Consider the following 26,865-nt stretch of genomic DNA (forward strand, 5'->3'; position numbering starts at 1 on the left):
TTCTGTTCGAGTTACGATATGATCGATATATCACAGCAACGTTCTTGAAAATATTGGATTTAACCAATTAAGTTTCGCTAGTATATCAAGATGATTTTACAGAGCAAAGAGGGGAAAAACTCAAGTAAACGCTCAATCATCTGCGACATCGAAATATACCGAGAGAAGGTTTAATGCACGCGACCGTGTGTACTTAGTCCGATAACCGTGTTTAACTGTGTGTGCTTTGCATTCTTCGCAATTAGCTCGAGGGAAAGAGGACACGCTGACGCGAAATGCGACGATTCACTCGCTGCAGTTTGAATTAGATAAAAGCCTTGTCGGCTACTTTGAGTCTTTTAATCTTGAGTCGTAAATTATTCGATATAAGATTCTTGCTTCTATTCACATGGAACTTGATCTATTATTTTGAAGAACTTGAGCTAAGAATTCTTTTTTATCTTTAACGTTTTCAACACTTAATACGTTCAACAGTTTTTATTTTAAGCCCCTAGTTAAGAATATTAAATGAGGCTAACATTAAACGTTTTGAAACTAACTTAATAATTTTATAAAAAAAGACAATTTCATAAAAATATGTAATATTCATCTGAGTTAAAAAAAAAATAGTTCTGTATAGATTCTCTTTATATAGATAAGAGAAATCTATTTCTAAATAATTCAAATATGTTGGAAATACTAATCTTTCCGTGTGTGCATGTTTTCCGCATAAATATTATCACCGTCCGCAAAAAGCTGATACATTATCAAGACAGATACAACAATGCGTAACGCCGTTTCAGCTTGCATGTATAATCATTACGTGCGTATGTTTCCTTTAAAAGTCTCGGGATTCTTCTGGCGATAAACGCGCTCTGTAATTTTGCACTTTGTAATTACGATTGTACCGTGGCTCGTAAAAATTTTATACTTTCAGCCACCGTACCAAGACTCTTGACGAGTCGCAAGAGCGTAATACATTTCATGCGATCCTTCACAAACTAGAACAATAAATTTTTCTCCAAAAAAAAACCGATTTTACGTGCCGATTATAATACAAAAAGAATTTTTCATTTCTTATTCTTTCTACGGCAAGGATTATTAATGTGCAAAACTTTTTTAAATTTATGAAAATGCAGTATTTATCCTTAGAGGAAAGAAAGGAAATATAATTTAAAAATGATAAGACTCCGGGATCTCGATCTCCTCGTAAATCTCGTTGTACTTTTAAACGAAGCTTTGTGGAGCGCCACAACGTGTTATTATTGAGTAATTATCAAGTCAAAAATCGTTTAGGGAGCGACGTGAGAGATTGTACGGAAGTGGCTAATTAACACTCGTCGCTTGCTCAGACAAACCGGCATTCAGCCGATTATTTGAAGATCGCTCCGACGATCTCGCGAGCTTAAGTACCGCGATGTGATTTATCTCACGAGCAGTTTACTATTAAATATCCCACTATCGAATCACTGAGCGTCTATTTTACATCGTTTCGCGAACATATCGTTCCTGCTCATTAAGATAACACGATATTATGATAGAATGATTTGTAAGAATTATTTATTAATCCATCTATTTGAAAGATTATCTCGATTCAAACTTTGTGTATTAAAATAAAGAAAAAGGAATATCTTATTTTAGTTTGTAGATAGAAAAAACTAAGTATATGTATACATGATTTTAAATAACTGTAGGCCGTATAGCTGCCCCTTACTATAATGCACATATTATAGTAGCTAGTGAAATATGTAATACATTATATGACTTATAAAATCGCTTCAATGAGATTCAATGAACCACTTCAATTACGTAGATTGGCATCAATGCGGAATCGCATTAGCGTGGTAATCTACACGATGTTTAGCAATTATGCTAAACAATGTATCTTTATCATATATTTAATTTATAGCGCCAGCAACCCGGATTGAAGATCTGTGCGATATTTTAATAAACCGGAAAGACTCGTTTGCCCACCTGAGTGTATTCCGCCGTCGATATCGGCGTCCTCGAAGACGGACGACTCGACGCATTCATCATCGGCGATGGCGGGATCCTCGGTGGTTTCTTCTTGGTTCTTGAACCTATCGTTACTCGCACGTACGTCCGTCTTCTCGACGGTGCAAGGGCTATCAACGGACGCGTGCCTTCCGAGTCGTACCAGCGTACTGCTGCTTCTCGCCAGCTTCGTGCTGTGAGTCCTACGGATCAGGAGATTCGTGAGAGTCGTGTTCTGCTTGATCCGCGGTTCTTGATGACTGATTCTATGCTCGCGGCCCGATCCGGTGGACTTTGGCGCCGACTCGACGACGATTCTCGTCGCGGGCTTCTCCTCGGCGTTTGCCGGCTTCTTCCTGGATCCGGGATCGTTCTCCACTTCGAAGCAGGCGATGGTGTTGTTCAAACGACTGTCTTTCCTGCTTCCGGGGTCTTTTCTGCCCGTGAATCGGCTCTGGAATCGCTCGATCGTCTTGAACGATCTCGTTCTCTCGACCTTCTTCCTCTGCTCCGCTTGACCGCTGGACGTTGCGGGCGCCCGGTCGCACTTGGACGCCTCGAAAATCCTCGTCAACGACTGCACCTTTCCTCGCACTTCCGGCAAAGCCTCCTCCGCGGTTCTCCTCGCGCTCGACGTGAAGCCGTCGTTGTTGCTCAAGGTGCGCGTAAGCGAGCCGGTCGTCGGCGTCTTCGACGTGCTGCCGATGGGGAAGGTGTTGCAGGCGAATTTCTCGCAGCTGCCGTCCGTCGAGTGTCCCTTCGTTAGCTTCGCGATCGGCTGCCGCGTCGGCTCGCCGCCGTCCAGCGGCACGTAGAACGTGGACCGCCGCTTCGGCGATTCCTCGGGATTCTCAGCGGTCAGCATGTCTTCGCATTTCTCAAATCGCCTCGAAGCGATGCGGGATTCGCAATGTTGTCGCGTCACGACGCAAATTGCCTCGTCCAGCCAGACGTCGCTCTAGAAGTCCGGCAGTCCTATCATGGCGCGATCGAGTCGTCGGTCCGCTTTCTTTTTCCCGTCAAGCGCGGGTCGACGCGGATTTTTCAACCGAGCGCGCTGACAGTTTTTATCTGCCACGTCCGCATCCGCTTTATCTCGCGCCGAGCTCCTCTTCGTAGTAACACTATACGCGAACGCCACGCGATACCAACCCGATCGCGGACGATTTACTCTCGATTGGTCCCGACTTCGCTTTCCAGGACTCCGCGCTATTGCATTTTTGCGTATCGGGTGTCCCCTCGGTATCGACTGCAATCGGCGGCAATGTCAAGGATACGCCCGTCGATATCCTGCCCGCGGGTAGAGCCCTCCACTCTTCGGAGGAGCTCGAGAACGAGTCACATATGATCTTCACAGTCGCGGTAATAACAATGATTACATCTCTCTCGCTTCTCTCTTTTACTCTAGGAATTTTTTTTTTCTTTTTCGTGACGGTTCTTTCGAGAGATCGTCGCTGACTTGTCCCTTCGGAGTATCTCTCGGTCGTTTTCTTCCTTTCTCGACACCCGCGCTAAATATAGACTATCGAATAGTCGAGGCGAACGGGAGAGAGGGAAGAAGAGCGCGTGCGTCGTTAAGGCAAGACGAATATCAGCTGGCTGCGTTATCTCTGTACTGCCGATACCGCGGATAACTCCAGGCGTTGAACTGTGAACGTGCGACCCCTTCGCCGTGTCCTCTCCTCGGACAGCGAAGTCGCGTCTTCCGCGGAGCTACCTTTTATCTGCGCCTCGTTTCAGTTTGTTTCACGTACCCGTATACCTTCGGAAATGGCGCGACTGGTTTCTTCCACGAGAAATTCTACCTTTATATACGTTCCCTTAACCTTTCAATACTTAACATATATTCTATCTTTCTATTACATATTTAAAAAGTAAAAAAAAACATCGATGAATTTTTTACGCTGTTTTATCTCACAGTTTTTAAACCGAGATCTTTTGTCGAAATATAATTTATTACCATTGCCGCTTATCGCGGAAGGTTATCTCGGTTCTTATCGCGTAATGTAGGTTCCTCCTCCTCCTATCTATCCGGGGTACTCCTCACGTTCAGTCTAGAAGGAACGGATCCCACCGTTCGATCTGCTCCGAACGAAAATCACGGCGTGGCTCACGTCGGAAGAAACGTGGCGGTGTTGGCGATAGTTGGTAGGCCTCAGCAGAGAACGGCGGAGAGGGATGCGCCGTAGAAGAAACCGATGGATGAGGAGATGCAGCTGGAGATTACAGGTGGAACTGGTCGAAGAATCCGCGACGCGATCGCGGAGAATTGCCGTCGGTGTGGATAGGATGCACGGCCGTAGGAATTGTTGGCAAAGCCGGTCGAGATTTACGATCCCGGCGAGCGCGAGTCGATCGTGGGTCGATCGGCGGAAGAGGAAGGGGGAGGGGAAAATTTGCGCGACGATTTATAGGCGCCGGATTATGACCCAAATTGAATCCCTGAAGAGGCTGAGCTCGAGGCACGATCCTAGCGTCGCCGATCGGCGCGGGATGTGAGCACCTGCCCGCCGATTTATTCACCGTAAAGTACAGTCGCGATTCCTCCTGAGTTGACGCATTCCGACCACGTCGCAGCTCCCACGGCGGAAGAGGAGCGCGCGGTCGCTCCCAGCTCACTCCGAGACACGCGTCGCGTCACACATCACGGAGATAAACTCTTCTCCCGTTGAAGACACGGCGCATTCCTCTCGCGACGCGCACGCACACACAGGCACACACGGAACACTCCCGCGCACCTCACGCTGAACTCGCGCGCCGACTATTCCGGAGGTAAATTCACCGAGTACGATCTACCGATGCGGCGCAGACTTCGTTCGATGGACCAGGCCGCGCGACAGTCGAACGGCCGTCGCGTCGAGAAAAGTAAAAGGAATTCTTACGGCTGCTCCCACGAGTTGTCGACGGTCACCCTCGTCTTTTCTCTATCTCACTGGCCGCCGTCCACTTCGCGCGAACAGAGGCGCGTTTCCCGTACTATCCTATTGTCGACCTGACGCGTATTTCCGCGTGTGAGGCGCGTACGGCGACGAACGTTGCGCGCGATCGGTCCGCACCGCGGACGGACTCACGGCTATCTGGCTCGACGAGCCGGACTTAATCCGAGCCTCCGTGCGTGCAGCGAGCGCCTCTATCGGCGGCGGTCTCCTCGGCGCATGAAAGAGAGCCCGAGAAAAAGGGAGAGGAGAGAGGAGAGAAAGAGAGCCGACCTGTCGGAGGATCGGCGACGAATGCACGCGTCGACTGTACGCTGCACTCGACCATACTTCCAGAAATGCTTGGTCGTCAGGATAACCCGCGGAGAAGTGCAACGGAATGCTTGGGTAAATGAGAAAAGAAAAAAAATAAATAAAAAAAAAATAGTATTCTGGAAAACGACTTACATCTCGAAAAAAAAAATATTGCCGAGGGTGGCTTCAAAACGGAGCCCAAACGAACTTTCTACATTTTCGTAAATAATTATTAAGTATTTTAATCACGTAACAATAAAGGTGTTAATTCCCAGAGTCCTCGTGCTCCAAAAAACTTTCCGGAATAAAAATAAATTAACGAATAAATTAGATCTGAAAATTTTTCCAAAGAAAAATTTCTATTGTTTCTTTTCTTTTTTACAGTTTTATAGATATATGCGAGTTGTATGAATTTCTGTCATAACTTAGAGAAAAACTTTCGGAGATAAAGATTTGAGTGAAAACACTTGGATGCCGTGCACGAATCGCTTCTGGCAAATGTCAGTTTTAACTGACGATCAGTGGAGGAGTTGTCAAGAGACCGTACTTTAAAACAAATTAAACAGAATCGTTTGAAGCTAATAAGCCCCGTTATCGTAAACCTTTCGGCTATCTCCCACTGCTCGACCCGATTTTACAATAAAAATTTCTAAATACAATTTGCGATGGTTGAACAGCCGAGGATATTATTTATTTTCTACATATGATTTACGATATTGCAGCAACGTGAAAGCGTTCTGCGAATAGGCTACGAGCATTGCACTTGCAATAATTAAGACGTAGTGATAATGAGAGAGGTAACTTCAACCGCGGGATGTCTTATGTAACGACGCGCTAATTGTTACGTGGGCGGGCGGTGTAAAATGTTTTCGTTATTTAAAATAGAAATTTCGATTACAACCTCGGAAGACTAGTGTCGAATTAATCAATGCACATTTTATTACAAAAAAAAATAATAAAAAAAACGTAATTTTATAATTGTGCGATAATTTTTTTTTTTTCCATAGACCAGATGTTTTGCTCGTGTTCTTTCGTGTAAAAACATACTTTCTCTTGAATTTTTTAATGAATTAACTTTGCGACGTGGAAATCGCCCAGTCATCGATGCAACAAGTTTCGTGACGTTTCAAAAACGACAGGGGTTCTTTCCAGAAAATTAAACGTGTACGAGAAAATCTCTACGACGTCACCAGACTCACGTTCATAATTATTTCCTCGCTGTTCTGCTACCTGTGGTACTACTATATTTTTTACACTAAACTGCCGTAAGATCAACGTGAAAGAGAAAAGTCACGATTCAATTTTTCATTCTAAAAATGAGCCGTACCCAAAAACCGGGGAAAAGAAAAAGATGTCATTGATTATTCAAAAGCTACGGGTTTAAATAATTCAAAATTTTTTTAAACTTAATTTTTTTTTATGACATCAAATATGAATAGTAAATGAAATTGTCGTAACATTGTATCATTTATCTTATAATAGTAACAATTATTAATCGATATTATTAAATATTTAAATTTAAAAAATATAATGAAAAGCTCGGCTAGAGCTTAAAAATTCATATTACTGAATTTATATGCGGAACTGCGTTCAAGGATATCAGTCAAAAGGACCGAGAAAGGATGTGACTCGATAAATAACGTCGGCTCAGCGTGAACTATTCGGATTTCAAAACCACGTTCTCATTTCTTGATAGCCAGTCTCTGAGACGGCTTAGGACGATTTATGCGATGTCGCGACCGTTGACAAAAAGCTCTCTCGACTTTCATATATCTACATACAGTTAAAAATTTTATTGTTACAATGAAATATAAGTAAAGCATGGCATTCAAAAATTTTTCTACAAATTAAACAAAAAATTAATTGGTTTGATTTTATTAACTCCGCTTCCGTTTACAAAAAAATCCCGTGAAATCTTCAAGAACTTTACCGCCCGTTTTTGCTCAAAACAACCGTGTGAAAAATAAAAAAAAAATCCTCTCAGTTGTGTTCACGCAGCGTTTCAGTAGATAATGCGTTCGTAGGCTTTCACGTATGTCTCTCTGTTTAGATACAATCACTTATTCCAATCGCGGAAAACGCGTGCGTTCACGCGATTATTCTTCGAATGCCCGTCGAAAGTAAACTCGCGCAAAAATTTCACTTTTGTGCGTTACGTGTTAACTCCTAGTCCGTATCTAATTTTTATTTCTTCTCTTCGTTAAATCGTCGAAATTATGACATAATTCGTGACTTCTTCTAAGTCGAAATATAGAATTATAATCCGATATATTTTGTTACCAACAAATATAAACCGCGTGCGCGATTAAAAAGAATAAATTGCCAGACCGACGATGTAGAAGCAGATCAGAATTATTTCATGTCTTTCAAGCGTGAGTTTTAAAGCAATGCTGTGGAACGACTCCTTTCACTTTTATGAAGCCAGTTCGATTTTTATAATCGATCAAAATTATTGTCACGTATACCGATTAGAAAAAATTCTACATATGATCAATAACACAATCACTGTTGAAATGTGTAAATTGTAAAAAAATTCTGTGCCATCTGTTGCGCAAAAAAGATTATTCGTTCAAGTCAAATTTTTATACCGAGACACAATGCAGCAACTTCCGCATGTCGTGAGACACAATCACACTCTTGTCGTTTGCGACATCGCTAATTGTAATAATACGCAAGATCCGGCGGTGGCGCCGAACGCGCTTTCCTCATCGCGAAGATTGACGTGCCATGCCGCCGCTTAAAATGAATAATGACCCAGGAGCACGAATGTGATTGTAAAGAGAGCAAAACGAATAATCTCGTGGATCACAGATTCTCTTTGCGCTACCTACACCGCTGCATGGTATATTCACCTTTACGAAACAAAAAACCTACGGTTTCTCACAAGTCAAAACTTGCGATCAACGCTTCGGCTAGGAATGTAAAAAAAAAAGAAAAAAAAAAATTGGGAAAAAAGGGAAACGACGAATGTCGCCCTGAATAAAATGTCGTTCCCAAATCCTTTGTTGGATGTATAATGCAATTAGCATTTTACGACAGTGCTGGCTGGGAAATGCATTTACAAGCACGTTTTCGACGTCACTACTTATCTCCCTCGCACCGAAAGCAGGCGTCTGAGCACGTGCCTTTGAAGCTGACGTTCGCAACATCCGCCGTGCACGACAGGGAATCTTAACGACCTGTACTTAAACGAGTTAGACAGCACTGATCGTGGTATAGCGTGGCAATTAAACAATTTTTTTTTTTTTTAAGTCATGAGACAAATAGAATGCTCAGAGAAAATGACTCGAAGAATCGGCGCAAGAAGTCTTCTCGATAACGAAATCTTATTGTAATTGAAGTTTTCGCCATTGCATCACACCGTTATCACAACGTGATAAAAATAAAATATGGATATTTCTAATAGAATTAAGGGGAGGCAGCACGGAGATGAAAGTTCTATTAGCTAATGTGTATTTGCGTAGATTTGTAAATTCCTGACATGATTCGAATCCAACGATTACGTCGCTCGGTGTAGGCAAAAATTATAATTGGCTGCAGGAAAATACAAGATCGCGTCTTGCACTCGATCCTAGAACCGATTAAATGTTAAGCATAACTTCCCATAAGGTACCCTCGTACAGCGAGATTCGACTCGAATTAACGATAAATATCTGACGTATGGTTTCGGACAGATTTGTGGTAATTGTCAATTAATTTAATAACCGAGAAGAAAAAAAAAAATATACAAAAAGAATAGGATTTATGTATATTATGCAAAATATTGATAAACGTATATGCATTTAATAATAAGAATAAACTTGATGTATTAAAGCTAATTAATTTTCAGTTTTATATCATAAAAGTCTCAAATTACCGGAAAAATTAATTTTTTCATTGAAAATAATAACTCCTAATGGTTGCAAATCATACGAGAGTCATGTTTATTGGTTTGCCACGTTATTTAAAAATGCACGTTACACGTGATTAGCGTAATTATTAGCCGCTTCGTGCAAAGATGCGGCGCGATTGATCGACCGTTCATTCTATTACGCAACCTATTATCGGCGGCAATTAACGTAGCGCTATCTCAATTCCGGTTCCTTGGCCGTGCGCAAGGAGTAAGCGCGTCAGATTTACGGCGAGATTAAGCGGGGGAGAACGAAAAGGCAGGGTAGGGGGATTAAGGAGTGCAGGGAACGAGCATTAAAGGAACGAGATATATCGTGTGGGAAGACGAACCTTAGCGAAGTGCGTGTAGGCGAAGTCTTGACAAGCGCGTCTCCGTCTTCATCCTTCGTTTTTCTCATCCTTCACTATTTTTTGCAGTCGCCTCCTCGCGTCTCGACAACGACAGACGCTGCCAAAAGAAGGATGACGACGAAGACGGCCCCGACAACGGGCTAAAGCGATGATAGCGGAGTAGACAAGCGACAGAGTCAATTTGTTCCGACTAGACTTCAAATTTAACTCTATATTTCTCAGTTCTATACTAGGTAGTTGATAAGATTCTCTATCAAATTTTAATTAAAATTCCGAGAGGGTAATATTAGATATTGTTAATAGTTTTCGGCGTAAAAAAACTGTAATTGGAAATAATTAAATGAAATATTACAATCTGTCCGATGAGCAATGCGAAAAGATGAATCTCACGTTTCAAATTAATTTGCTGGTTCTCTCTAATTCCTCGATACATCGATATCGGACGGATCTCAATAAATCTTATAATTAATTTCAATTGATGTAAACTTTTCTGTTGCGAGCCGCATTGATGAGATAAGATTGCGGAGCAGATACCGATTGGAGAAGCAAGAATTACGAACAAACTTGTCGACACAGCGACCGATGCTCCCGTTTTCTGCGGAACGAAAAGAGACCCGTGGCTTGTCGCATGTGCGAAGTCCCTTTTATGCTTGTTCTACCGTTCAAGCGGAACGAAACCGCATAGGTGCTGTCTGCCGCGCTGTTTGAACAAGCGAATGCCACGACACGCTGATATTATCTGCGATATTTAAACGCGCGCTTGCTCGATCGGCGCCGTATTTATCTCTAGAGCTGTCAAATGCTTTTCCGATCATCCCGTAGCTTCGAGGCATTACTCGATATAACGAACTGTTGCAAAATCAAGTCCAATTATCGCGACGAGGTCGTAATACGACTTTAAGCAATGGATGATAAATCGTTAAAAAATAATGTGCCTCGTGAGGATAATGAATATTTTAGCACATCATAAATGGATCTCCCTCGTCCCCTCTCAGTATTCCACATAGCAGTTTCATAATAGCCTTAACAAAAATCACACGTTATCGTCGTTCCCCTCGTTAGAAATGATTATTCATTATTAAGCTTTAAAGTGGGATACATTATGGGCGCGCAGTCATATGAAATCGAGCGAAAAAATTTCTACAGAGCCGGACAAGGGCAGCTGTAGCGTAATGTTGGTAGCTTCTTTCTTCATAGGGGGGCAACGGAGCAATTTGCATACGCTTGCCGGACACTGGGTAGCACGCTTATTTCGGGATTTGAATCGATTGACGGACGAAGAGACGGACGTGCGGACGGACAGACGGGACCAGTTTAGTGACCGGTGTAAAATTCGTAGGCATTCGACAATAAGAATTGCATTCGTGATCACGCACCGCGAAGCAACTTTTGCGACTGGTATTGTCACGCATTATTCCAGCTTTACACCTTCATGCCGATTGACATTGACAGTTATTGCGCGTACCACTTTCGGTCATTAAATATAAATAGAATTTTTTTTTACGTGAATAATATTTTAAATTAAATTTTTTTTTTTTTTTTGGACAAGATTTAGAAACTAAAGTCGAGCCCAGTAAAATTAGCAAGCGACAAAAGAATGCTTCGCTATCTCGAGTAAGAAAATTAATCACAATTAACTTATAAGCTTAGTTTTAATATAAGATGTCAGTACGGCGATGATGAATAGTGCGACTCATTTAGGAATGGCATTTCATGAATTCCTTTTCACTACAACGTTGTAAAAAAAAAAAAAAGAAAAAGAGTTTGGACGACGTTTCTGTATTTCGACCACGAGCTAAACCGCCGAGAAAGACATGTCGCAGACTCGTCGTCTGTTAATTCGCGGTGACGTATGCAGCCGTAAATGAGTCAAAAGGGAGCCTCCTCTCTATCTCTCTCGTTGCTATACTCTTCTCGTCTTTGCACATTTTCTTCTCCCGAGCAGCTGCAACATCCTGCACGATCGTCTTTTTCATTCTCGCGTTCCGTTCTCTTTTATCTCGCTTTCTTATGTGTCGCGTACACTTTTCTCCATTATTTAAAGCGCGTTACAAATAAAAACCCATCACTTTGTCACGCGGTATTTATCAGCCGGCAATTAAATATCAATTCACCACGTTATTATAATTATGCCAGAACATGTATTCCTATACTTGATATACCAAAGAGACTTTCTCTTTAAACTGACGATTCTAGTGTGTTACTTTGTATTTTCGACACTACGCAAAGTTTCGAATAAATGCGAGACACGTAAACCCGCACAAATCTCAAAGAAATATCATTGTTCTTTAAAAATCGATTATTAATAAAGAAAAAAGTATCTGCCGCTCAAGTGCACGATGGTAGACGCAAATTGGAATTATCGCATGTGGAAGCGAAATGCACAGGACACGCTCGACGTGATTGCAAGTAGATATTCCGGCAAAAAAAAAGAAAAAAAAAGAATTGCTGCGCCGGTTAACAAGCCGACAACAGACAACACGGTCAGTGGTAGAAGTCGCCGAGCGATACAAGACGCGTAATTCGAGCCTGAGCGAGCATCGCGGCCTTGGAGAAACTTTGCCAACGTATCGCGAGGATCCCGTGCCTTTCTTTGCTCCCTCGATCAGGGACCGCAATCGGAGACCGCGGCATTTAATGCGAAATTTATCGGAGAAGGCGCGGCGAAGGGATTTTAAATAGAGATCTCAAAGGGTGTTCGGGCTACTGCGGCATAAAGGCGCGTCATAAGCTGGACGCGAGCTGTAGGCATGTAATTCGATTCCCGATAGTCCAGCGGCCTTGAACGTACGCTACCCATCTGCCATGGCTCGCAACATTCGCCGAGATGCACCGTACTGAAATGCAACTTCGAGGCCGATCGACCGAAGGCCCGGATCGTCCAGGTGCCCGCCGACACCGCAGTCTGCTCGGAATTCGAGTTCGCTCAGAGAGATGACACCGTCGTCCGACTCGCTTTCGTGGTGGGAAACCGTGTGAATCGAACTGATACATAAACCTGATTGAAAGAGAAAACCTGACATCTTAAGGATCAGTGGTTCGGTAAGCAACGATTAAATCGAGGAAAAAAAAAAAGGAGGGTCTTTTAAAAGATTTAATTAAATCAAGAGAGCCACGTGGAATTTATATCGCGGTTTATATCGATCGCGACTGTTATCATCGAAATGGCATTCGGCGTAATTGCCCGCGCACTTTATGCGACTATATTATGCATCGTATAAAAGCAGAGCGAAGGCGATTTAATCTCGAAATGGCGAAGCTGAACATTATTATTATTTATTTATTTTATTTTTTTTTTTTTTTTTTTACCGGTTATATAAACGCTTTCGCTCCCGATTTAATTCGCTTTTACCCAGCGAATAAAACTGTAACGATATTTAGAATGTTTTCCTTTTTCCCTTACGAGATTATAATGCGAATGTACAAACGTCACGTAGTGGATTAGCATTCTTCTCGCGCGCGGTTTCCGCGCGTCTAGTTGTACAGCTAACGCCTCTACTTTCGGATTCTTCGCGTGCTGCGACGGGCAAGTTACGGGCGATAGCGGAGAAATAAACAAAACGTCGTCAACCCCAGCCGGAAGTCGTTGCATGTAGGCGTTCGTCTGCGCGACGTTGAGGAGCGACTTTATTTCCGGACCGTCGAACTTAATACGCCGAAATACGTCGAAGGTACGTACGCTCGCTCGGTAACAGAATCTAAACTTAGACCGGACTATTCCGACTACTCTGAACTCCTAGTGGTTTCTATTCACGCATGTGTTCGTATATCGTGTTATAAAATAATACGCGCGATCCGTATTAATTCTTTATTATCACAAAATGTACAATTTTCCAAGCTCCAAATATTATTAACATACGCAAGGAAAAATTAATTTAAAATGTTTGATAATTACACCTTGACCTCTTTCCCGATGAGTACATTCAACGCAATTAAGTCATTAATAACTTCGCACGATTCAATGACCCGAATTTGCGTTTTAGCGGATGTTGGGCCGCGCGTAAAACGTGATCTCGGAAAACGCTTCTTATTCCGCGTTTGAAACCGACGTAATGGCCCGGGTGGCTGATGGGATTTACATGAAGAAACCACACGTGAGTCGATACGAGCGCACGTGTGGAGACACCGGAACGGCTCGTGTCAGGCAGGAAATATAACGGAGTGTGCGATCCACGCGTACACGCTACCACTTCCGTTACCGCCGCCTCTCCGGAGGCGGCCGAGCATTTGCATCAAACATATTTGCATCGCGACGACGGACCCTGAATAGAAAGAAAGAAACGAAAGAAACGAAAAAAAAAAAAGACGAGAGAAGGAGAGAGTCGGCGATGTTGGTCTAAAGTAACCACGCCGGTGTTTCTCGCGACTCCTCCCTTTATCTGCCGTACTTTGCGCTCGCGCTCGTTCACGAGATAGAAATTCCGCGCTGTCGAGCCGCGTCGAGAACGCTCTCACCAACGCCTAGGAATAAATTTACAAATACTACTTAGCGTTTAACAATCTCCCTCGGCATCGCACCACTTTGTGAAGCCGACAGAACAGCGGAATTCCGAAACATACGCCTGAAAAGCTTGACCGTTGCAAGGAATTTTCTGCGGTATTTTTAATTTGGTTAGAATTTTTTTTCTATTTCTTTTAGGTAGAAGAATTAAATGTGACACGGTAACACTATTATTATATTATTTTGTAGTGTAGAATCGGTTTGGAATAATAGGTAAAAATTTATTTTCTAAATCAAAATACTGAATTCTTGTCTAAAAAATTATTACTTCTTTTTATTGATTTATTTTTAAAAAATTTTTTTTTCTCTCGTCCTCGACATCCGTATTTCGTGTTCAGGCCGCGAGAAAGAGAGGAGTGATTTAACGCGCAGCAATTAGCGGAAGAACAGCGTTAGTAGTTAACAGTTACGTATATATTGCTCGAAACATAAACTTTGGTTACGATCAAGTGGGCTGATGAAGCTCTTTTTGCCACTTCCAAGATATCACGTATCGAAGTTACAGAGCGTGCCTTGGAAGCGCTTGTACCTTTCAAGCATATCGCCGACAGGTATTAATTCACTACCGAGCGCAGTTTCAGACTCTGTATTGACGCGTAGCGTAAGACGACTGCACCGTAATTTATGCGTGATAATTATAACGAGGAGCGAATGATTTTTTGCCCGGGAATATGGGAGCAGCACAAATCGTATGGTTTGCAATCTTCAATATGCGTCATTATTGCAATATGCATGCGTCTTTAGCGTTATACATTTATCTTAACGTACTTAAAAAAAAAAAGAAAAAAAAACCACAATTTTTAGCTTATTTATTTCTATTCTGTTAAATCGTATATCGCGACTCGCGGCTGAATAGCGCCTCCTATCAATGATAAAAAGGGAATCGAGATATCCTGCTACATCCCTAGGACAATGACACGGTGAAATAGGATGGAGGGAAACGGGCTGGCGGGAGGAAAAGAGAAAGGGGACAATAACTCCGAAGTGCGATCAGGGACAGAGAATACGTGACTGTGCAACCGCAGAAGATGCTCGGTTCTACAAGCGAGCCTGGAATACAACGCGATGGAACCTATCGTCACCGTGCGTCTCCGCGACAAAGAAAATGCAAACTGATAGATATGGAAAAAAAGAATTGCGCGCGCGCGCGCGCTGGCAATTATCGGTACGAATTGAATGGAGAGGATTAATTTGCGAGTGTTAAATCGCATTGGCGACGGTCATTCGATTTGTTATGTAATTTCTGTTGCGTTACGACACTTTCACCGTCGTTCTCGGCGCGATACATTGTGCGCCGGGTTGCTCGTGACATTGCGGAATCTTATGCGGGCGTCTCGTAGCAAATTTTCCATTCTACTGTCAGTCAATCGTGATGAAACGCGTGGAAGCGTAACGGAAATTATTACTGGATGGAATAAAAAAATCGCGCTACATTGTTTTTAACGTTTGAATATATAGAAAAGTCGAGTACGTGATAAAATAATTAGCTATTTTTTAGGCCAATTAGTTAGCCATTAAAAGGCATCGCGGAAACGTCGAGTACGAGTTTTTAAACAACGCCGCGATATCCCCAACGAAGTGTTGCTCTTCGTTAATCACACGCTTAAATACACGCCGGGGTATATAAACGAAGGAATTACGACCTCCGCTGTGCACTCGTAAATTAACTGCAAGCGGATAAATTTTTTTAAGGTGAGCCTACACCGCACTTAGGCCACTTAGCGCGAAACGGAAGAACTATGAGCATTTAGGTGAGATAATGTTACGTCGCTTTGTTGAAAGATAGATGAAGGCTGGGCTAGACGTGAGAAAGGAGTGAGATTCAAGAGGTGATTAGCTCATGAAACATTTAACGCGACGAAACAGATAAAATTTTTAAATGTAAAAGTTGAAGAAAGCTACGTAGATTAACAATGTTAAAAACGATACATCTAAAGATAATTATTATCGGTTCGGTGAAGTATCGCGAGGAATGTTTGACGACGTTTTTATTCGCGTAGACTTTTAGCAATTGAGACGCACGAGGGCGAAGGACGGATCGAAATCGAGGCAGGCCGCGGATATCAATAACATCACGGACCACCGGCGTCGACGCTCAGGTAGACCGTTGCAAAAAGCATGCGTTTAATTTCCCCGCAAGAGGTCACGTTTAATGAATAGCGAGAATCCCTCGAGATCGTTAACTTACGGAGGCAATTTCCGTAAAAGTCACGCGCCTCTGCCAGCCGATCGGTCAATTGTGCGGACCCGGGAGCGGGAATAGATCGCGGAAAGCGACGGACACGTAGAAATAACGTTTCGTGCGGAATGCAGAGGAAACGGCTTTAAGCGGGCTTTAAGTGGAAATTAATTTGCCTGCGCGCACGAACGTGCGGCGAGTTCCAAGCCGAAGGAGTACGATATCACCTCGCTCACGGTCAACGATCCGACGAATGGACAGCCATATACGACGATCCGACCATGATCTTCACGCGGCCTACCTTATAGGGGGTGTATGACCGTTAATAGCGTACTATACGACGACACGCGCATCGAAAGAATCCGATGCTTGAGAAACTTGACGCGATCCTTGAAACGTTACGGTTTCGTAGCCAATACGGTACATTAATTACTGGGGATAATTAACGAGACGGCGCCTTTATATGTACGCTGAAAGGCAGATATGACGGCGGCAGCTAGCGAACGTGACTTTAGCGTCGTGTACGTCGAGTTTTACATGTATTGCATGTATATACCGCGCCGGCCGGATTGCCGAAGACTGATTTCTTTCCGTTCTTTCATCCCCTGCCTTTACCACCTGGGGTTACGTACGTTAGCCCCTGTCGCGGCAAAAAATGCCTTATCTGTCCTTCGGTGTACCTCGATCACTTATCGAAATCAGTTTCATTTATCGTTTCGAGATATTCAAAAAAATGATATGCTAATAAAAACTTTTTTTTTTATTTTTATATTAAGTTATTTATTATTAAATCTTTAATACGTCTCTGATAATATTAAAAAAAAAAAATACAAAAAAAAATTAATTAAAATTAATATCTTGTCTGTGATCTGATCTATTAAAAATATAAAATAAAATTAATTATGTTATTATGATGTCATTATGATATAGTTTAATTGTAGAAGTTTTCTATCTTAACTGTTATCAATCCTTGGAAGGTGCAATGTTTCCAATGCAAACCGCAGCTGACGCCACGTGCCGAGTTGCTGACTTATACCTTCGTACCGATCCTAACGTCGATAAAGTTGCATGCTGTATCATAATGCAGCATTTGATATATTCTTTATTTGATAATACAACTTATCACATTATACCTAATTAAACCACATTAAACCTAAAAAATATATTTTTGGTATTTTAATGCATAATATTTAATATAATACGTTTTTTTTCTTTCTTTTTATCTTAATACTTCGCAAGCTTATTTATTTTATTCTATATATTCGTAAAATCCATCGAATTTTTAATTACACGATTAATTTCAAACGAAATTTTTATCAGTTTGTTAATAAATGTGTAAATGCTATAAATATCTTTCTACCAGCGAGCTGCCATTTATCTTCCGCGCTGAGAGACACTGCGACAAAGTAAGCGGAAAAAATCTAATTTAGCCACTCGACGAACAATTAAATTTTTACGCTACGAACGAGAAAGGGCTCCGGGAAAGTAAAAACGCGTCGGCACGTACCTACCCATCGTAAATTTCATTCCCGTGTCGCCGAATCCCGCAACGAAATTGCGAAAAAGTGGAAAACGAAAAGTGCGAGAATTCGGAGAGAGAGAAAAAAAAAAAAAAGATGTTAACTTCGTAAACGCCAATTTTTATCATTTCACGTAACAGATACCAAGCGAATACTAAAGTATTCAATATTATTATCTTTGTCGGCAAAATGTACTAAATAGTTTGCGTCGAAACTTTTTTTCTCATTTAATAAGATGAATATACATATTAAAAAAAAAAAAAGAAAAAAATGCGAGGACGTTTGTGACCTCAATTGATTGCCTAACGAATTAATTTTATCATCATCTTCGCGCCTACGAGATTCCAACCTTGCAATCGATTTATCTTTGGTATGCCTGTGTAAGTTCAACAATGCATAATAAAGACACAACAGCGAGTCAGAAGTGGACGATGCTCATTATCATTACGCTTTCGCTCGATCGCTTGACGTTTCTCTTCTATCATCGTAATTGACGTCATTTTTCACGAAATGCGTAATGCGTGATGTAACTCGGACGTTCTCAATCACAAAGTATAATTAAATTGAATTTTTTCTCTTTCGCGGAATTTATCGATTAACGGTCTAGTTTGTGAGATCTCGCAAGAATTATTATCAGTACTATCACTCAAAGTTCCACTGTTAATCTAAAGATTCTTATTCCCGGCAGCAGGCTTCGTAAAAAAAAAAAAAGAGACATATTCGACGAAGTCATTATCGCGAATTTACTTAAATTAACATATTATCATGCATTTGTTCATTTAAAAACTTATATTTAGAATATTAGCCTTTTTTTATCAAGGCAAAATTAACGAAAGCAGCAGATTAAGAAAATTAATGAACATCGAGTACGCTTCTTCGACTACTGATTTTTACGAACAGACCAATTGCGATAGTGATTGTCTGTAATAGTGAATATTACGCGTAGAATTGTATCATACAATCATCCATGACGTGGTATTAATTCGTCATGGATGATTGTAATTCGTAAAAGTTGCAGAGAACGTTCAACGTTCTAGTACTTTTGTCAGCGCTAGCTGCGCAAGCTCAGTGGTGCGCCGTGCCGACTACCGCCGGCCTCCCGTTCATTCCCCCGCTATCCACAGACCGAGCAACACCTCCGCAAGAGACCTCTCGTTCGTTAACGTAAGTTATACAAAATTCACATGTACATACTCGTCCGGACGTAACGTTATCAATTCACGAATGATTCTTTCGCGAGTAATTAATTTGTGAGTAATAATGTCCGGTCATAAATGTTCCGCGACACGGCCGATAGGAAGGTTATACATAAAACTGAAAGTTAATTACTCACCAGCACGGCTGGAGCTCATTGGAAGCGGGATTTCGTGTACGAGAGCAGCGACATTTTCCAGGTAATATTTCTACGTAGCGCACGAGTCCCGAAATGTGGACGGTAACGCAGTTCGCGTGACCGCGCGGGCATCAAGGTGAGCGTACGTACATAGCTCGCGCGCACAGAGTTAGGTATTCCCTCGTGCAAGATAGTCATACAGCTAACGTCGCAAAATGATCTACGACGATCTCGGCCCCGTGCGAGACTCGCGCGCGAGTTTATATCTCGCGTCGGGCAAGATGATCGGCCACGTAGCCAGCGCCGCTGGCGTCTCTACGCCGTCTTTCGTAACTAGCGGGACTCTGAATACGGCGACAAATAACGTACGTTCGCGAATAACCCTCTGCGCTATATCTTGTCGCTCTATATTCTGAGATATTAATCAAATGAAAAGTTTTCTGTTGCAGATAAAGATCTGGAGGAGAAGATAACGTACCGCCGTCGACGATGGTCAGAAGGAGAAGGAAGAGAAAGAGGCCTCGGAGAAGCATCGGCGGATCTCCAGTAAGCATTATTTTTCGTTGTCTTAAAATCAAAACCTGCGAGACGTTCAATATAATATTCGGAAATAATATTCAGTCTGGAATTCTTTTACAGAGTGTTTACTTGGCCGAGCGCGAGGAATGTACACACACATCGGTCGGCCTGCGGGCGCGCGCGGCGTAGGTGGCCTTGGGCGCTGCATCCTTTAGTCGGACCTCGCACTACACACAACACATACAATACTACACCTGTACAACGTGGAAAGCAGAGCTTTGGCCACTCATTGCTAAAAAGTACGTATGCCAATTAGATTCTGCGATAGCAAATCTATACAGATATACGATTTGAGATATGATATTAATCAAGTGACTCTTTTTCTGTTTCAGATTAGAATCTGGAGGAGAAGCTAACGAAGAAGACCGAATATCCCGGACGAACTGAGAGGAGGAGGAGGCCCAGGAAGGGTATCAGGCATCAGCGGAGCAACCTCAGGGTAAGAATCGCTTTTTCTTTACACAAAATTAATAGTTTTTTCGTTTCGGTAATAAAGAAAACGTTAGATTCGCGTATAAATGTTTTTTTTTTAATATTGCAAATTATTTCCAACACGTCTAGAATAAAATGTTATATTTTTTCTGTTACAGAATCAACTTTACCTATAACTCCGCTGCACGGTGAATAAAATTTTCTTTTTAAATTAATTAAAAATATTTAAAAAAAGAATTCGCGTAAATCAGCAACTTCTAATTAATCGCGTAAACCGGGAACTTCGCGTAAATCGCGTTCTTCGCGTAATTCGCGTAAATTATAGTATTATATAAGTGATATTGGGTTATCGGAAGTCATAGCATATTTTATAAATTACTTTTAAAAAATATTTTAAAAACGCTCATGACTTTTTCGACAATATAATATCCAGTAGAAGTAGTAAAGTAGTTGCTTCATATCAATTGTATAAATGTATAAATGTGCAAATTAATACAGTTCTCTTACAGCCAAGTCTCCTAGAATTTTATCTAAGTGAAACTCATTGTTTTACTTAAATAACAATTCGAAAGAGAATTCCAAGTATCGTCGCCGCCGATAATTACGTAAACGAACCTAGATCGGGGTTCGTCGCGATTACCGAAATAGTAATCGGGCGTTCGACATTTATTACATAAATTTTAAACACGGTAGTACCGCCAGAGTAGCGCGAATAAATTCAGTACACAAACCGGCCGCGCATCCGCGAATTCCGGGAGTGACGCGAGTGACCAGTAGAAGAATCTGAGTTCTGAGAGGAGGAGCAGGTCCTGGATGGACATCGGGCACCGGCAGAGCAACGTTTGGGTAAATGTCTTTTCTCATTCGTATAAAAGTAACACTTTTTGGATAAATTCCCGATAGTAACTTGAGAAATAATTGTAAAATAAAAGAAAAAAAAATTTGTAGAAAACTTTTCTTTCGCAAAAATCTATTTAAAAAATAGTTAATTATTTTAATATCTTTTTCCAAATATAAATAAAGATCGTGTATAGAAATCATATTTTAAATCAATAACTATTATTTTATGCATATTTTTCATTTGTTTTTTATATTTCTGTTACAGAATATCATCCTATCGTCCGTCCTGCCGTTTGTAGCTGAACTCTGCCCGCGTCGCATCGAATGTGAGTGAAATTTTTTTTTACCAAAGCAACAAATTTGCGAAAAAAATAAATTTTGTAATATAAGTATGTTGAATTATAATAATTAATAACAATGCAACTCGTAAATTCGTTGCCTACAGTAGCAGTAGTAGGCATTGAAAAGTAGTGTAGTTTGAAAATAGAAAAACAAAAACCGTCTTTTACGACTACTTACGGTGTAGTCGAGTACTTTCCGATCCGATAAATAAAATTCGTTTTTAAATCCGTCTCCTCGTAACTCGTATCGCAATATATATATATATATTAATTCTCGTGATAAAAATTTAAATTAAAAAAAAAAATAATACTGAACATTTAGAAAATCTTAACAATTAAATTGACATTTACTTTTAAATAGGAATTAAAATATTATCTTTAGTTTCCATTTTAAGTAACTGTCAGTATAATTTCGGGTGGGTTAACATTTTGCACTTAAGATAAGTCTTCAAAGGGCATTGCGAAGCTAATAAAAAAACAGATACTGATAACTGTTCGAGTTGAGAGTTCCTTCCTATCTCCTTCGTATTATGAATCACGTCTAGTTTTATTTCTTTACGCAATATTTTATGTATGCAACTGCTATTATAAGTAGTAGATCATTGTCATTTCGTTCAATGTGAACCATTGTTCTCTGTAGAAATTACAGAGGCGTTAAGTGTAGGTAGCACGTAACGACAAATTCACGCGAGGAGGTTGTATGAGGAGGTATAGATGTTATCGAGTGATTTGTTTAATTAGGATCAAGGCGTTGATAAAAAAGAACAAAAAAAAAACCTTTTATGGTTGATAACGAATGATTTTCGTACGTAATTTTTCGATTTCAACTAAATATGCAAATTTCCTAAACGTACAAAAAAGAAGTATAAAGAAAAACGAGACTAACGAGAGAAAAAAATAAGCTACCTATCGCTCGACACTCACCTCGAATATTGCGGTTCCGTTCTGGTCGAGCAGTTTTAGGTAAAGATCTGCTTTTAGACTCACCTGTAACAAAAAATAATCACGTTTATATTATTCAAGTTCTTAAACATTAAAATTGTAATTATTATTTACTGAAAATAATCTTATTATAAAAATTAGCTTTTGATCAAATACAATTTTTTTTTCTCTTTATTTCTTTTCGCAAAGAAAGTTTACATTTACACACCGTACCAGTTGGTTCTTTTAAGAAAAGGTTTATTAAGATTGCGCATTAAATAATGAAAAAAGTATGAGAAAAGTCCTAGGGTAATTTCTTAAAGAATTTATATCGATTTTTCCTTTCTAATATCGGTATAAATGTAGAGTATCGGTGACCTTATTCGCGATGAGAGTGCAGTCAGAAGCGTCGACTGCACGCATCCGCGATCACGGAACCAGAAGTCCGTCGCGCCGGGTTCTGTTATGCGGCTCCGTTTCGCGGCTTTTTCGCGGGGACAGCTTTTTCACGGCGCGTCGCATGGCCGTAATGAACGCTCCGACCGTATCCAAGAGGGTACGCTCCAATTCTCGCGAGTCCCAGCCGAGCCAAGTGCGGCAGCTTGGGACAGGTAAGATGTCGCATCCGCGTGCGCCAGCGGACACTTTCGTCTAATTGCACGTGCCAAACGGTCGCGCTAATTACAGACCGCGCGAGTCCCTTCTTCTTTTTACGACGTGCTAAATACGTGTCTGTGAAAGAAGCCACCATAAGATCTCGGTTCCTAAACCTTCTTTTTTTTTTTCTTCTTTCTTATTTTTCGACTGAACTGCGGCGAATCGAAATTTTACGACTTGAGCTAAATAAATAAAAGAAGATATCGCGAAATATTAAAGATTGCAGATATAATTAAAAAATGAACCGTTATATTAAACTTTAAAAAGACGACTGCGTGACTAAGGATATTATCTTGAGAGAAATCTTGGGAGAAATCTTATATTTGTTGTAAAAGAAAATAATGCACAAAGAAAGACGGCGCACAAGGATTACAATTATTTCAGAATAAAGTTTAAAACTAAAAAGTAAAATGGTATTGTTAATGATTAAACATTTAATTTCTTTTTCTCTTTTTTTCGACTAAACTTTCTAACTTTTAAAAGTCGGATATAATTCCTTCGTTATTTAAGAAATGCATTTTTACCAATATTTCTCTCTCTTTCTTTCTTTCTTTTTCTCTCTTTCGGAAAATGTACAAGACATGTACAAATATTACGAAAATATTTAATGAAACTGCGAACATTGAGAATTACACATCGCCAATTTATTCGAAGACAAATTAATTTTAATTCGTTGGCGTATGTAGACTCGATTCGATCCCATTTAAATACGCGTTATCTGCTGCAATTTAATAGCGCCGCCGTTTAATAGCGCTGCAATAAAATTAAGGGAAATGGTTCTAGCAAAAGACAGAAACGATATATTCTAAAGCCGTGTAAAATAAGAGAATACATTTTTGCGAGTAGTAAGAATAATCTTTTGCTTTTGCTACTGGCGATAATTGCTAAGTAGAACGATAATTGGCGGGTATGGCTGATACGCGAGCTAATGATAATGATCACGTTTTGAAAAAGAGAAATTCACGTAGTAATCCTGATTTATATAAATTGCGCGATTCGAGAAAACCATGGCTCTGTAAACATTTGACTGTACATCTCGATAATACTTTCGAAAGCAGCAGAATCGATTTCATTGTAAGTGGAAAAGTTAATGTTTAGAGAAAAACGATAGAATGTTCTTCTTGCGAACCGCAGAGGATGATTGATCGCTCCTCTCTGATGGACACGTTAACCATCATCCAAACCAGATTTACAACGTAATTTACAACGTATAAGTGTGCGAGAGAAAGAGAGAAGGAGAGAGAATTTTAATTTCATTTACGGAACGCTTGCTGCTAATGGCCACGAGATGTAGGTACAGAACTTGGAATACTTGGTCGTAAATTTATTTGCGTCGCCGGAAATAAATTTATTTCCGAGACTTTTCACGCGATTTCTTAGATGTCTTGATCCCGCGTAACAAGTTCCTTTAACGGGGGAAAGTATCTATATTCTAAGTAAGTTCATAGCCGGGATTATCTCTTTATTAACGTTTCGTTCGCTCGTCTCTTAGTTCAAACGTTAATTAAAATCGATTTGATATCTAATTGCACTCTGAATTTATCAGGAAAATCCTACGTGAAAGTACTGACTTTCTTAAAGAAACTTATAGATATTGAAATAATAAAAATGGATATACAGAAACTGAAAATTAATAGGGAAAGTTATGCGATAAGATATGAAAAAAACGAGAAACGTATCATAAAAATAAAGGTACATCGTATATTATTTCGTAATATAATACAATGAAATATCGTATTTATGTACTATGAATAAAATCATGTTTAAAATTGTATTTTTAAAAATTAAAATTTAGCTGAATTTTATTTATAATAAAATCTCATCGATCCAATGATTAGTCACGTCTAATTAATATTCAAAATTTTAATAATATATAATCCAAGAAGAATAAGCATTGACAATTTTTCCCAGTAATATATATTGCGTGAGATATGATCACGTATTACGTGAACAATTACAAGAATAATTAGTCATCACATTTATAATCACGGTAATTATAATGGCAATAATGCTCTTGACTCGCAGTATGATTTTCAACAATGATTTTCCGTAATATATTTTTTCTTTAAAATTAAAAGCCAAAATACAACACGCTAAAATAAATATATGTACTTACGAATTTTGATTTGGATATGATGTTGTAATTATAAAGAAAAAGGGAAAAAATTTGAATAAAAAGTTACGTGTTTCGTACAAATTAGAAAATAGGAAGAGAAACAAGTAGCCTGGCAAAGAATGCATATCTGCAGTTTCGATTTCTCTCCAACGTAAATTTGAATGCCATTTTACGATCAGTCTTATAACCGTTGAGCGCGTAAAAGCGAAACGCAAAGGCGCTTGTGCAACTTCTTTTACGGTAGTTACTCACGTAATCGTTCACGGCAGGAGAAGCGCGTCAAAGATTTGGACATCACAGTACACGTTTTACTTTAACAAGTAATTACCAAGTAATTACAGTGACAATTTCTTGCATAACTACATATTAACGTCACGGATCAATATACATTTCACATAATAATCCTTATAAATTTTGTTTTTTTTTTTGCATAATGATCGATTCAATTTACATTTATAACGTTCTTCAAGTATTTTTCTGGGACATTTTACGAAATTTATTTTTAACAAATATGCACTTGCACTTTATACTCCGTTCGCCAAAAGAATTAAAGAATATAAACGAGATTGCTTGTTCTGTCGCGCAACTTAAATGCTTATCTCTGAAAGAAAATAAAAGAACAAAGACAAATAATTAACAAGTATATTTTTCAAGCAACGTGGAAATAAAAGTACTTGAAATCCATTAATGGACTCGATAGCTACTGCGCGGAGTTACGCGTCACTCTTGACGAAATCTTCTAAACATAAACTAATAATTGCTTATTGCATAATGTCTTAAAGAATGATAATGCTTCGCCGGTATTCCTCGCGACTAAAGAAATAATACAACGACACGCGCCGTTACTTGGTCGCTTGTCTCGCCGCACGAATGACGACACGAGGCATAACGACCTTGTGTACACAGTAGCTTGTGCCGATTACTAATAAAGTTCAAGTCATACGCCACTTTATTTTCGCAAAATTTTTAATACACTGCGAAGCAAAATCTTTGCTGAGTATTCCATCTCCTAGCTTAGACTTTTAATTAATTTTAATAAATAAACTGAACAACGAATTTTAGTATTTTATACACTCGTTAATAATTAAATACTCACGTAATAAAAAAGTTTAATAAAAATATTAATATAAAATTTATCTCTAAATATGCTTCAATTTATTTGTTATTTTAGTTGCAAATTGATTAAAAAAAAATTATAATTAAAGCAAAGTAGACCGTGCACAAAATACTGTAAATGATGCCTGTAATGAAATTTAATGTTTCCTTTTTTTTCATACAACACGTACCGTTTCGCGAGGCAGCAGATTTTTGTGAAAATTATATTTTAATGGTGCTTAACAGTGTTACATCTCGGAAATTGTATAATTACGCTATATACATACGCTAGATGAATACTCCCTCGGTTTTGTCATTTCAATTTTAATTAAATTGCACGGAGAGATGGAATTATCATAAAACTACATTCGTATATTTTTTTTTAATATATATTTTATATATTATATTTTGTACCATTTATCGAAAATGTGGAAAATATACTTGTTAATGTAATAATATTTTTAATTGATATACCGGAGGCGATATGAAAGCGTGGTTTTTTAAAGCAGCATCGTATATGAACCAAAACGCATTATGTAACATTTTGCTAAACTGTACATAAAATCGCTTACTGGCAATTGAATAAAAATAATGCGTTAACAAAAAAGGAAACAATTCGCGGTATAAATTGTCCGACGGAAAATTAACGGGATTTCCATTTATATGTTACGCGACGCAGAATAACGGAATATTTTTCATTTTAAAACATGTATGCGCACATTACTTCGATTTGTATCGGATTGATAAGGATTAAGTCCCATTTGCTAACCGCGGGAGGATAACGAATCGATTTAGTTTGTTTAACAGCGTTAATCGGCGGAAATAACGTTTCAATATGCGAATTACGCGGGAGGTCGGGGAGTGCGTTTAAGGTGTGCTTTTATCAGCTTACTCCGAGAAAGAGT

At 39.9% G+C, this 26,865-nt stretch overlaps 2 protein-coding genes and 1 long non-coding RNA gene across 30 annotated transcripts in view; 2 read left to right on the top strand and 1 right to left on the bottom strand.

Moving 5' to 3' along the window:
* Positions 1-26,865, bottom strand: part of Raskol (Ras GTPase-activating protein raskol) — a 219,734-nt gene that overhangs the window by 41,730 nt on the left and 151,139 nt on the right. For 17 of the 24 annotated variants that reach the window (XM_070664810.1, XM_070664804.1, XM_070664806.1 and 14 more), the window contains one exon: positions 22,096-22,158. The exons of 4 other annotated variants lie outside the window; for them this stretch is intronic. In XM_070664810.1, the coding sequence (XP_070520911.1) occupies positions 22,096-22,158 (63 nt within the window). Of the gene's footprint in view, positions 1-1,953; positions 9,671-22,095; positions 22,159-26,865 lie in introns of those variants that run through there. 3 more of the 24 variants (XR_011546494.1, XM_070664803.1, XM_070664809.1) reach the window with 1 other exon arrangement.
* Positions 18,748-20,593, top strand: LOC139107316 (uncharacterized). 2 transcript variants are annotated; one of them, XR_011546499.1, is made up of 3 exons: positions 18,748-18,810; positions 19,416-19,797; positions 19,891-20,593. It is a non-coding gene; the product is annotated as an uncharacterized lncRNA (long non-coding RNA). The 2 variants fall into 2 exon arrangements; XR_011546498.1 differs by lacking the exon at positions 18,748-18,810 and having other exon boundaries at positions 19,168-19,797; positions 19,891-19,997; positions 20,149-20,593.
* Positions 20,603-26,865, top strand: part of LOC139107314 (uncharacterized) — a 107,867-nt gene continuing 101,604 nt past the window's right edge. For 3 of the 4 annotated variants that reach the window (XR_011546497.1, XM_070664833.1, XM_070664831.1), the window contains exon 1: positions 20,603-21,156. The gene's annotated coding sequence lies outside the window, so the exon portion shown is untranslated. The remainder of the gene's footprint in view (positions 21,157-26,865) is intronic. The other variant, XM_070664832.1, reaches the window with a different exon arrangement.

The sequence above is a fragment of the Cardiocondyla obscurior genome, linkage group LG12 (genome assembly GCF_019399895.1).
Source record: "Cardiocondyla obscurior isolate alpha-2009 linkage group LG12, Cobs3.1, whole genome shotgun sequence".
In the NCBI taxonomy this organism is placed as follows: Eukaryota; Metazoa; Arthropoda; class Insecta; order Hymenoptera; family Formicidae; genus Cardiocondyla; species Cardiocondyla obscurior.